Source organism: Arachis stenosperma, chromosome 1 (assembly GCF_014773155.1).
Source record: "Arachis stenosperma cultivar V10309 chromosome 1, arast.V10309.gnm1.PFL2, whole genome shotgun sequence".
Taxonomy (NCBI): Eukaryota; Viridiplantae; Streptophyta; class Magnoliopsida; order Fabales; family Fabaceae; genus Arachis; species Arachis stenosperma.
This window is the reverse complement of record NC_080377.1, coordinates 12,646,680-12,659,496: the sequence shown is the minus strand read 5'-3', so window position 1 is coordinate 12,659,496 and position 12,817 is coordinate 12,646,680. Positions and strand designations below refer to the sequence as shown.

At 38.9% G+C, this 12,817-nt stretch overlaps 1 protein-coding gene and 1 non-coding gene across 3 annotated transcripts; both read left to right on the top strand.

Moving 5' to 3' along the window:
* Positions 1 to 264: 264 nt before the first annotated feature.
* LOC130970792 (RINT1-like protein MAG2) lies at positions 265 to 4,195 on the top strand. Of its 2 annotated transcripts, none has more exons than XM_057896993.1 (5): positions 265 to 388; positions 1,184 to 1,517; positions 1,618 to 1,719; positions 1,971 to 2,071; positions 2,157 to 4,195. In XM_057896993.1, the coding sequence occupies exons 2-5, from the start codon at positions 1,256 to 1,258 to the stop codon at positions 4,035 to 4,037; spliced, it is 2,346 nt and encodes a 781-aa protein (XP_057752976.1). In that variant the 5' UTR covers positions 265 to 388; positions 1,184 to 1,255; the 3' UTR covers positions 4,038 to 4,195. The 2 variants fall into 2 exon arrangements, with proteins under 2 accessions (XP_057752976.1, XP_057752968.1); XM_057896985.1 differs by having other exon boundaries at positions 272 to 544.
* Positions 4,196 to 12,014: 7,819 nt separating this feature from the next.
* Positions 12,015 to 12,165, top strand: LOC130956409 (U4 spliceosomal RNA). The gene has a single exon (XR_009077095.1). It is a non-coding gene; the product is annotated as a U4 spliceosomal RNA (small nuclear RNA).
* Positions 12,166 to 12,817: the final 652 nt, after the last annotated feature.

The window sequence follows — 12,817 nt, the reverse complement described above, 5'->3', positions numbered from 1 at the left end:
TAAAATAAGGTTTAACTCTCATTTGTTTATATATATATATATATATATATTCAAATAACCATGGTTTTAAAATTCGGACTGGATTAATCGGTTAAATCGATCCAACTGCTAACCGGTATTTATAACGGTTTGGTTCATATGCAAAAACCGCTCAGATGTGAATCGGAAACAAACTGCCGATTTGGATGGGAACCGGATGGTCGAATCTGAACCGGGAGCGACCGGTTTAAACTAAACGAAGAGTTCAAAAAAAGTAAAAGAAAAAGAAAGAAAGCCCTCGCTCAGCTTCGTGTCGTGGTAGCCGTCGTCTTCGTCTGCTCTCTGCTCGCCGTCGTCCTCGTCTGCCCTTTGCTTGCCGTCTTTCTCGTTTTCCCTCTGCTCGCCGAAGGTCAGCTCAGTGACACTGATCTTCCTTTTTTTTTTAATTATGTTGATGCTTTGTTCGAAAAACAGTAGCCTCAATCCTCTGATTCCTCTCCTCAAAGTCTCAAATCTGAAATCTCAAAGTGTCTGATTCCTCTCTGCCGTGCGCAACAGATCCACAGTGAGCGAGTTCGCGTTTTGCTCAATTGAATTCCTTAGATCTAAACTCTCAACGTGCAGTTCTATTACTTCTCCAAATGCATCTCTGATTTTTTAATTTTGGCATGAAATTTTTTAGTTGTTGCAGTTGGTTCTGTTGTTGCCGAATTTGTGTTGCTGCTCCATTGTAATTACTAATTTGCAATCATATAATTTTTGTTGTTGCTGATTTTGGATCTGAAATTGTGGTTGATGATTGCTGAATTGTTGCTTGATTCTGGCAAGATTGAACGCATATCTGGTTGTTAGCGATGATTGAACCATCTTAGAGCTTTTCTTTCCTTTAACTTGAATCATTGAATGGTTAGCTATGCTCCTGTGCTGTTCTGAACTGTGTATTCTTGATGTTGATTGAATAATTGAATGATTAGTTCACTGCTGTGCTTTTTTTCTGGGTTAATTTTTGAAAAAAAAAATAATTTTTTATTAAAATTGTGCTGAAATCTTGCTAAAAAATTGTGATGAGCTGAAAACCTTGTTAATCTTTATTGAAATTATAATGAAAATTTTGTTAAAAGTTTGTCAGAAATTCTGTTTGTTCATTATAATCGGTCTATTGTTAGAGAAGAAATAAATTTTGTCATCTTTGTTTTTAATAAAGAAATAGATGAATTGAACGCGAAGAACAACTGCACGCGAAGAAACTTCCAGAACCTTCGAGATTTCATTGTTCATGGACTCGCTGCCTGCACCCTCTCACCTCTCTCCCTCCGCACTCTCCTTCCTCGATGGGAAGTTCCACACCAAAGATGCCCTCTCCGAAGCTTCGACTCTCGTTGCCGAGCTACAGACTCAGTGCTCCGAGTTGGATCGGTCTCTGAACGAGTCCACTCGCCGACTCGGAGCGGGTCTCTCAGCTTACACTTCGTTCTCGGGTGACGTCAACGACCGCCTCAGTGCCCTTGCCTCCACTTGCTCTTCCAACGCCGTGCCAGGTTCGTTCCATTGATCTTTCTCTTTTATTTGGGTTTAACTGTAGGGTTTTTGTGGTGTTTTGGATTTTGCGAAATTGAATTGGTTTGTTGTTGGGTGGAGATGGAGGAAGCGGTGAAGAGAGTGATGGCAAGGGTTTCAGAGAGGAACTCGCGGCTTTGGCGAAGGAAGTTGCCAGGTTGGAGAATGTTCGTGTTTATGCAGGTTGGTTATCATTATTATTTTTTGATTTTCAATTATCACTGTCAGAAGAGCATGAATTGGATGGAATACTTGTGTTGTGGTTACTTTTGTGAAATGGATTTGTGGTTCTCAAATATATGTATGTTGGTTTGCTTAGGCTGACTTCTTAGATATCATACTGGTCATACTTGTTGAATAATGCTGCTTATTTCAGTATACTGCTAGTGCAAATTTTCTTTGGTATATTAATACTCTGATACTGCTCCTTACAGAAACAGCGCTGAAACTTGATACTTTGATTGGTGATATTGAAGATGCTGTATCACATACCATGAACAAACACCTGAGGAAGACTTCTAGTCAGAATTCAGAAGTGAGAAATCTTTCTTATCATGGACTCCAATATCCATTAGGAACTATTGCATCATTACATCGTTGATGTCTGCTAAATCTTGCAGGGAATGCGTTTGGTTGCTATAAACACGCTAAAAACAACAGAAGGACTATTGACCTCAATTACAAAGACACAGCCTCAGTGGAAGCGTCTTCTATCAGCAGCTGATCATAGAGTAGATCGAGCTCTAGCTATCTTAAGACCCCAGGCAATTGCTGATCATCGAGCACTTCTTGCTTCCCTTGGATGGCCCCCACCTCTTTCTTCTTTGGCTTCTGCAAATCAAGGACTGAATCCTCTACTGCGTATGCAAGCAGATGTTAGACTCAAGTACTCTAGAAATTTTCTTGCTTTGTGCAACCTACAAGAGTTGCAAAGGCAAAGAAAATGTAGGCAGCTTGACGGCCATGATAGGGAGGTTGCTCTGCTACAACCACTTTGGGTAATTGAAGAGCTTGCGAATCCCTTGTCATTGGCTTCCCAGCGACATTTCTCAAAATGGATTGATAAACCAGAATTTATATTCACGCTTGTATATAAGATCACAAGCGATTATGTTGATTCAATGGATGAAATGTTGCAGCCTTTGATTGATGAAGCAAAAGTAGTTGGCTATAGTTGCAGAGAAGAATGGATTTCAGCAATGGTTACTTCCTTATCAACATACTTGGCAAAAGAAATTTTCCCTAGTTATATTAGTCAATTAGAAGAGGAGAGTGTTACAGGCATTCAATCATCTGCTAGAATATCATGGCTGCATCTGATTGACCTGATGATAGCTTTCGATAAAAAGATCAAGTCTTTGGTGGAGCGTTCTGGAATTTTGCTATATTTTGATGGCAATGGTATGTTGCAGAGGATTTCTTCACTGTCTGTATTTTGTGATAGACCAGACTGGCTTGACCTGTGGGCAGAAATAGAGCTAGGTGATGCCCTTGATAAGCTTAAACCTGAGATTGAAGATGAGAATAATTGGAGAAAGAAAGTTGAAGCTGCAGTTCTCTCATCATGTATTGATGATCTCAAGTCTCCCCTAATTTCCAGTGCATTTCTTCGCCATCTATCAGCTGTTATTGAACGATGTAGATCATTACCAAGTGTTACTCTGAGGTCCAAATTTCTCAGATTAGCAGGTGTACCTATTATAAGAAAATTTTTTGATTCCATACTTGTCCGTTGCCAAGAAGCTGAAGGACTAACTGCCTTAGCTGATGATGATGCTGTAATTAAAGTAGCAGTTTCCAACAATGCTGCCCATTACTTTGAATCTGCATTAAGGGAATGGTCTGAGGATGTCTTTTTCCTTGAGATGGATCTAGATCTGGATGATAAAGCAGAGTTGCCAAGTAATGCAGATAGAAATGGCGAAGTTTCTGGTAGGGTTATCTTGGATGACGAGATCAAGAAGTTGGAAGATTTTAGAACAGAATGGGTTGAAAGGATATCTCTAGTTATTTTGAGAGGCTTTGATGCTCGATCTCGAGATTACATTAAGAACAAGAGGCAATGGCAAAAGGTTGAAGAAGGGTGGACTGTGTCCAAGACACTGATCGATGCCCTAGATTATTTGCAAAGCAAAATGTCAGTTGTAGAAGAAGCTTTGAATAGTAGGGATTTTGTTGGGGTATGGAGAAGTTTGGCAGCTGGAATTGATCAATTGATTTTTAATGGTATTCTTATAAGTAGTGTAAAATTTCATAATGGTGGTGTTGAAAGATTCAGCAGCGATATGGATGTTTTATTTGGGGTATTTAGGACTTGGTGTTTGAGACCAGAAGGTTTTTTCCCAAAATCAAGTGAAGGTCTTAAGTTGTTGAAGTTAAATGAAAACCGAGTGCAAGAATGTCTTGCTGGGGGGAAGAGATGGTTGAAGGAAAATGGGATCAGGCATCTGACTGTAACCGAAGCAGAAAAGGTTGTGAAGAATAGGGTGTTCTCAAATTGAAGCTTTTTTGCTTTGCTTTATGATATTTTAAAACTTTTTGAAAAAAATTCTCATATTGTTAAAACTGACATTGAAAGAAAATTGATTCTGTAAACTAGGTCATATAACAACTAAAACAAAATAACTCATACGATGAACGAAGTATTATTTAAAAAATATCATGCAATCACTAAATTACTTGTCTAGTATAAAATTAATCAATTAGAAAAAATTTTCAATCAATTGGTTGTTGTTTGTATAAAAAGAATAGATTCTGAGGATACATAATTAATTGTTTTTTTCGGCCAATTAATTGGATAGGTAATAAAAGTGACCGACTTGTACAAAAACTAATTTTTGTTCATAAAACAATAAATTGTTGTTAAAAAAAAAAGATTTTTATTCACTTAATCAATCGATTACTTGAATAAAAAAATTGATTGTTTTTCTGCAACTTGCAAAAGAAAAAAGAATTTTCATTTTCTATCCAATTGATTAATTGAATGAAAAAATTGATTGCGTTTTTGCATGGTGTAAAAGGAAAAGGACTTCCATTCACTGAACAATCTATTACTCCAATGGAAAAATCAATTGTTTTGCTGCATATTGCGATTTTTACGACTGCGAAAAACACATACCTTATTATTGATAAACGATGGTCATTCGACAAATTGATAATCACAGTGAAAGAAAATTTATAAACGATTATAATTATAGAATTTAGCAATTGAGAAAGAGATTGATAATAAATTATAAAATTATTAATCTTAAGATTGAAAAATATAAAATTAAAATTTCAAGATCAAAATAAAATTGAAAAATAGATTATAGATAGAATTTTATAGAACATCAAATTGTTAACAATAGAATTGTGAAAATAAGATAGATGATGAATAATAAAATAATAATTTATAAAGTAGAGGATAGTGTATAAATAATCAATTAATAAATAAAATTAAAAAATTATTTAATAATTATTAAAAATATTTTAAAATATATTTGTTATTAAAACTATTTAATAGCCAAACATTTTAGCACGATGAAAATTGGATGTAGGTAACTAATTCTCATGTGTATGTATTGTCAAGAACTCAAGATACCAAGATTACTGCCTCTTGTGTCTTTCTTTTTTAATAAAATTAAAGTTTCTGTTACATACCATGAGGAGAATGCAGTGCAGGCAGCTAAAAAAAGAAAGATAATAATCCCTTTACCTTATCATTATTCTAGACGAAATAATAAAGGAAAGGGAGAAATAACTTATTTAAATAACTGATTTATTTTAGGAAGCAATAACTGATTGAATCAGTTATAGAAGAATCAGGGACTACATGGTTTTAGGAAGCAATAACTGATTGAATCAATCAGAGGAGAATCAGGGAACTGCATGATTGTAAAGATTTCGAGAGGGTAAGGCAATAAAAAAAGGAACCGAATAGGTATTGAGGCAGGAAAAGACTAGGAAAGGCCTAGGCTAGGAGAGAAGAGAACTCTCGAAATTCCTCTACTATCATTTCTCTATTCTATTGTAATTTCTACATTTTCATTTAATAAATTCTAGCTGAGAGTATTTTGCCTAAAGGGTAACCTGTTCAGTTTGTTTTTGTTTTACCGAGTGCTGTGGGAGCATTCTGTTGGTACCAGTTTTAACAACTGGTATCAGAGCACCGGTTCTGGGTGTTCTGTGCATGGTGTCCACGCGAGCTGCTATAGAGTCTAGGTTGGATGCGGTAGAGAAACGGATTGAGGAGTTACAGGAAGCTCAACAACGATCCTTGGAGGCATTCTCAGTAAATATGTTGAGACAAATGAGGGAGTGGCTACCTCAACAGCACCAAGGTGGAGGCGCTGGTGCAAACGACATCGGAGGAGAAAATGACGGTGGAAGGAACGAGCAAGAGGACGAGAGGGTAGAAGGGAATGGTGCAGGAGACGAAGGGCAGAGGAGATTCGAACCAATTCGAAAGCTTGACTTACCGGTATTCTCGGGAGAGGATCCGAATGGCTGGTTGGTGAGAATGGAACGCTACTTCAGCGTAATCGGAGTAGTTCCGGCGCAAAGGCTGGATTTTGCAACAATGGCTTTGGAAGGGGAGGCCCTCACCTGGTTCGAATGGTGGGAAGAACACACTCCTTTTCATACCTGGATGAGGTTCAAGCAAGACCTCCTAAAGAGGTTCCAACCTAAAGCAGCTCTTAACCCAATGGCTCCGCTGTTAGAGGTGCGCCAAGTCGGAGACGTCGCACAGTACCAAAGAGATTTTGAAGCAGCGGCCAGGACACAACGAAACCTTGGGACAAAGACCCTTATGTGTATTTTTGTGAACGGCCTTAGAAGGGAGATTCAGGTAGAACTGGACGTGGCAAGCTTTGATAATCTGCCGGCGTTGATGGATAGAGCCATGGCAATTGAGTGGAGAAACCGTGCCTGGCAGGATTCCGGAGTGAACCCGACAGGCAGAAAAGGAGAAGGAGGATCCAAAGGAGGCGGGTTGGGGGGACCCGGATCTATCAGGATGGGATTTCAAAAAAATCCTAACTGGACTCGACCCAACTTACATGAATCCAGAAGCGGAATGAGAGTGGAACCGGGACCCAACACCAACCAAGTCCCTTCGATCACACGAGCTAGCACTAACTCGAGCTCAGTTGGGGGAGGCGACGCGGCGTCATCCTTTGGGACCAGAGGCAGTGGAACGCGGCGACTCTCCAATGAGGAGTGGGTAGAGCGACAACGGAAAGGCTTATGTTTCTGCTGTGGAGAGAAGTGGGGACCGACCCATGTCTGTCCTATGAAACACTACAAGATTTTGTTGATTGAAGAAGAAGAAGAAGAAGACCACGAAGCCGAGTAGGAGGATGAGAGGTCAGAATTGCCAATGGAGAAACCCAAAGGAGTTGAACTACAGTTGTCTTCCTATACTTTTTGGGGATTGACAACACACAAAACTTTCAAGGTGAGAGGGGCGATTTTGGGCCAGGAAGTGATGGTGCTCATAGACCCTGGAGCGTCGGCAAACTTCATAGCCACCGAGGTGGTTAGGCGGCTGTCTCTGCCAGTGAAAAGAGTACGGGAATTTCGAGTAGAGGTAGGGAATGGTGCCATAGAAAGGGGACATTAGGGCTGTGAGGAACTGCAGGTGACTATTCAAGGAATTCTAATTATTCAGAGTTTTTTTGTTATGAAACTGGGCTGTTCAAAGGTCGTTCTGGGAGCAGGATGGCTGGCCAACTTAGGAAAATTTGTGGGAGATTATAGTGAATTAACGTTGAGCTGAAAGCAAGGAGATAAGGAATTCCATTTGCAGGGAGATCCTTCACTAAGAAGAAGTAAGGCCTCTTGAAGACTACCTTGCAAGCGTTAAAGAATCAAGAAGAAGGTTTTGTCATCACCCCTGTCCTGGCAGCCACTGAAACCCAACTGCGGAACCTTTTTCTGGAGATGTTGAGCAATTTCTGCAATCTTCTGGGGACTTATTTAACACACCGGAGGGACTACCTCCCAAGAGAGATCAAGATCATGCTATAATCTTGAAGGAGGGATCAACAATTCCTCACATTAGGCCATACCATTATCCCCATTACCAGAAGACCGAGATTGAGAAAATAGTAGAGAAGATATTGAGCTCGGGAATAATTAGGCCCAGCACTCGCCCGTTCTTGAGTCCAGTCATTTTAGTCAAGAAGAAGGATGGTGGGTGGCGATTTTGCGTAGACTACAGGGCCTTGAACCGGATCACGGTGGCGGACAAGTTTCCCATTCCGATCATAGAAGAGCTGTTGGATGAGGTGGGAGAAGCAAGGGTGTTTTCGAAGCTCGACCTTAAATCGGGATACCACCAGATTCGCATGCGGGAAGAGGACATTCCCAAGATAGCATTCCGAACTCATGAGAGCCATTATGAGTTCATGGTGATGCCCTTTGGGCTTACCAACGCCCCCTTCCACTTTTCAGGCACTCATGAACCAGGTATTGAGGCCTTTCCTGAGAAAATTTATTCTGGTATTTTTTGACAATATTCTTGTTTATAGTAGCAGTTTAGAAGATCATTGGGATCACTTGTGACAAATATTCACGGTCCTTCGGAGCCATAAACTCTTCCTCAACAAAAAGAAGTGCAAATTCGCCCAAGAGAAGATTGATTACTTGGGGCATGTGATTTCCAACGAAGGGGTGGCTGCAGACCCTCAGAAAATACAAGACATGGTAGATTGGCCCATTCCGAAGGATTTAAAAGGATTGCGGGATTTTTTGGAGCTGACCGGATAATACCGCCCGTTTGTGAAGAATTATGGGGCCATAGCCTGGCCTCTCACGTAGCTGTTGAAGAAAGACTATTTTCGATGGAGAAGTGACGCGCAAGCAACCTTCGAACAATTGAAGAAGGCCATGGTGACCGTGCCGGTATTAGCCATTCCATCTTTTTCCAAGCCATTTGCTTTAGAGACCGATGCTTCTGGAAAAGGAATGGGGGCGGTGCTGTTACAAGAGGGCAGACCCATAGCATTTATGAGCCAGAAACTCTCAGAGAGGGCCCAAGCCAAATCCGTTTATGAGAGGGAGCTGATGGCCATCGTGCTGGCCATCCAAAGGTGGAGACATTACCTCTTAGGACAGCGATTCACGGTTTACACGGATAAAAAAACCTCAAATTTTTGCTTGATCAGAGGATTGGTGGAGAAGAACAGAAAAAATGGATAACTAATCTGCTCGGGTACGACTTTGAGATCAAATACAAGGCGGGAAGTGATAACCGAGTGGCTGACGCACTCTCTAGGAAATTTCAGTTTCCAGCAGTTTCAGTAGTGTCCACGGCAGATTGGGAAGGCATAGAGGAAGAAATCCAGCAAGATCCCAAGCTACAAGGGATTATCCAAGACTTGATTCAGGGGAGAGAAACAGTAGCTGGGTATGAATGGCGCAATGGGAGGCTGCTGTACCATGGCCGGTTAGTCATTTCGAAGCATTCCAAGTGGATTCCTAAATTCCTCCAAGAATTCCATGATTCAAAGATAGGAAGGCATTTCGGGTTTTTTAGAACCTACAAGAGGATATCAGGAGTTTTGTTTTGGGAAGGAATGAAGGGGACTATCATGGAATATGTGAAGCAATGTGAGGTGTGCCAGAGGAACAAACACTCCACTTTATCACCGGCCGGCCTACTACAACCACTTCCAATTCCGACCAATGTCTGGTCGAATATTTCCATGGATTTCATTGGTGGCCTTCAGAAAGCTAATGGGAAAGACACTATCTTTATCGTGGTGGATAGATTAACCAAATATGCACATTTTTCCCCCTTTCTCACCCATACACAGCCAAAGAAGTGGCTGAGCTGTTCGTGAAGGAGGTTGTGAGGCTTCATGGTTTTTCAAGTTCCATTGTTTTCGACCGAGATAGACTCTTCATGAGTGCTTTCTGGTCTGAAATTTTCAAGGCAGCAGGCACAGCGCTAAAAATGAGTTTGGCCCATCACCCGCAAACTGATGGTCAAAGTGAAGCGGTGAATAAGTGCGTGGAGACCTATCTTCGATGCTTCACAGGTTCCAAACCAACGCAGTGGTCTCGCTGGTTGAGTTGGGCTGAATATTGGTATAATACCAATTATCATGGCTCCATCAAAATGACTCCATTTAAGGCACTCTACGGGAGAGAACCTCCCGTGTTGTTGAGAGGAGGGGGAGAGGCTGCGGTTGAGGAAGTTAGAGTTCTAATAGGGAAACGCAATCAGATGCTGGACGAGCTGCGATTCCAGTTAGAAAGGGCGCAGAACTGGATGAAAACATATGCAAATCGTAAAAGGCGAGAAGTGGTTTTTGAACCAGGGAAAGATATATATCTCAAGTTGCAACCCTACCGGATGAAGACACTGGCCCGGAGAGTAAACCAAAAGCTGAGTGCTAGATTCTATGGTCCCTATGAAATTCTAGAGAAAATTGGACAAGTTGCTTATAAGCTGAAGCTTCCCCCCCAATGCAAGAGTGCATCCAATTTTTCATGTCTCCTTGTTGAAGAAATGTGTAAACTCCAGCACTCAGGTTCAACCCCTACTAGCAGCCTTGACTGAGGAGTATGTATTGCAAGCAGAACCTGTTAGAAAGAAGGCTGATGGGAACCTGGAGGTTTTGATCGAGCACCCCATAATACCCAAGTCCCTAACAATACATCGGCCCTGGAGAGCCGACGTCCACGGTGGCTTCACTCTATCGACACTGACCCAACGGTAGCCACTTTGCTACGGTCTATCAGTATTCGGTATTCACCTTAATCCAGCCTCTAGATAGCCCTTTCTATGGCGCCGACAACCACGCTCTAATACCATTGTTAGGTATCTAAGGAAAGTGGGAAACCACACCTTAAAAGCTAGTTGTTAAGGGGGAAGAACCACTCTCCTTATATACAACATCAAGCATCCCATACAACTCGATGTGGGACTTTGAGCACCCCATAATACCCAAATCCCTAATAATTTCCTTCTAAAAAAAGTAATGCGAAAGAATTATACATGTATAAAATGTGCAAAATGATGTTCACAGCATAGTTACGCATAAGATACTATGTTCATACATACAGCCAAAAGAATAGTGCATACACACACTAATAAATAATTAAACAGTTTTGTTAGATATCCAACTCCTGACTACTTCATATGAGGCACAATATAACAGTCTAACAACACAGACACTATCACGCGCACACGCACATATGTAACAATACCTCTAATTCTAACGATTCTCAACTATCATCTTCACATAAAAACAACTTCATGTGAATAATCACCCAATTTAAAACCATGGCGCGCACACGGACATACACATGTAAAAATACCTCCAACTTTTGAGGGCAGCCTTGCTCTTCTCAAAAGTCTCAACACCAGAACCTAACAGAACTCGTTTGTTGTTAAGTAAAAACCCATCTTTGGACAACCCTTCATCTTGTTCAAGGGAAGACAATGATTTAGCAGTAGCCCCTTTAAATTTAATATCATAGTTGAAAGTACCTGACCTGTTAAGAATGTGGTACTTGTAAATATACACACACAACACATATATTAGATATAATCAAAACGAAAAAATGGACCTGAAAATGGGTTAAAAGTTAAACGTTCTCCTTTAAGAGATGTTGTTTACTTTTTTATGCAAGCCTTTTGGTCTTGTGGAGATGGCCGACCCCAGCTCCAGAACACCATTTTCTGTTAGGCAATTTAACAAACATGTCATTGGCGTGTAGAGCATGAAGCAAAGTAACACTAGAAAAAACAAAAAGAAAATTATAAAATTAAATATAATATAAAATGCATTTAATGGCAAAGGATGAATAATAACTTATGCTCACAATATATATAGTCACTGAGAGTCTGAGAGATTTGAGATATGTAAAGAATTTGATAAAGTGATAATGTTTTTTTTTTCAAATATTAGAATGAAAAATGTTATTCGTACATCAAAATCAGTTACTAAAATCAATCATCAATGTATTTGTATATACATACATATATGATTTAATTTATTTTTAATGTATATTTATATTCCAACATGTATTTTATATTGGTGATTGAATTTAGTGACTGATTTTAATGTACACGTAACATAGTCCTATTAAAATACTGTTTTTTGTCCACCACACAAAATTGTTTTTCTTTTTTTTTCACATCTCTCCTTGAAAACACAAATTAGGACAAGTAGCATTTTATGTTAACTCTTAAAAGTTAAAGGAAACAATCACATAAGTTTTACAGTGACATGTAAATTGAAATTTAGGAAATCCTTTATTCCATAATTTAAAAAAAATGAATTATATTTTATTTTAATGAATTAGTAAATTGAAATAGTTTGATTTGAATTTTGATCTCTTTCACAATTTTATAAAAATAATTCTAAAATAGTCTATTAAACTTACACTCCTTTTGCAAAGTGAGTGAGTCCCACATCGTGGAAATGTAATGGGAATTGGCTCAAGGGTTTCTATAAAAGGTTAGAAAAGAGACTGGAGAAAGTATCTTTGCGCTTGGGGCAATGACGCAGCTAGTGAGGTTCTAACCGAGGCGCGTCTATTGCTGGTTGAAAACTATTTCCAAACCCCCTCTTGGGCCTGGGTTTGGCCCAGGCCCTCGAGAATTTCTGGAAGGGCTCCCTTTTGGGTAAAGCCCTATAATTATAGTAAAAAATTTATACTATGGTTATGTTGCTTACAAGATGACCAAAACGAAAATTGATATAATGGGTTATAATTCAAAGAACCTAATATTAGATTAATCTTTTTTTGAGTTTTATTAACAATTGTTCTTAATTAAAGAAATCTAATATATTAAAAGTAATGTAAATCTAAATGTGAGATTACTAATTAAATGGTTTTGGATTTAGGCTTTGAAATAATTAATTAATTTATAGGAAGAGAATGATATTTATGGAATTCAATTTATTTATATTGTACGTCAAACATTTCAAATGGACCTTTAAAAGAATGGAAAAATTATTAAACCACTCTTTATTTAAAACTTTATAAACATAATTATCTAATTAATTACACTCTTATTAAATCATAAAACTCCTTTGAGTTATATTAGTGTCGAAATCAACTTTAGAATTTATGTGTAAGGATTATTCTCAATATATACGACGAATGCTAATATATTCTGAACAAATTAAATAATAAAATGCTTCTTAAAAATTAACTCGTTATAATTCGTTACACCTTTGATAAATGAAAAATTTTAAATTTTAAATCTAAACTATTAATATAAAATATAAAAAATAAAAAAATTATACACCAGTTGTGTATAAATGTTAAATAATAACTA

Excerpts from the sequence above, each read along its gene's own strand:
- LOC130970792 (XM_057896993.1), top strand. The coding sequence starts at position 1,256 with ATGGACTCGCTGCCTGCACCCTCTCACCTCTCTCCCTCCGCACTCTCC. Across the intron at positions 1,518-1,617 it reads CTCTTCCAACGCCGTGCCAG|ATGGAGGAAGCGGTGAAGAG; the intron begins GTTCGTTCCATT and ends TGTTGGGTGGAG. Across the intron at positions 1,720-1,970 it reads GAATGTTCGTGTTTATGCAG|AAACAGCGCTGAAACTTGAT; the intron begins GTTGGTTATCAT and ends TGCTCCTTACAG.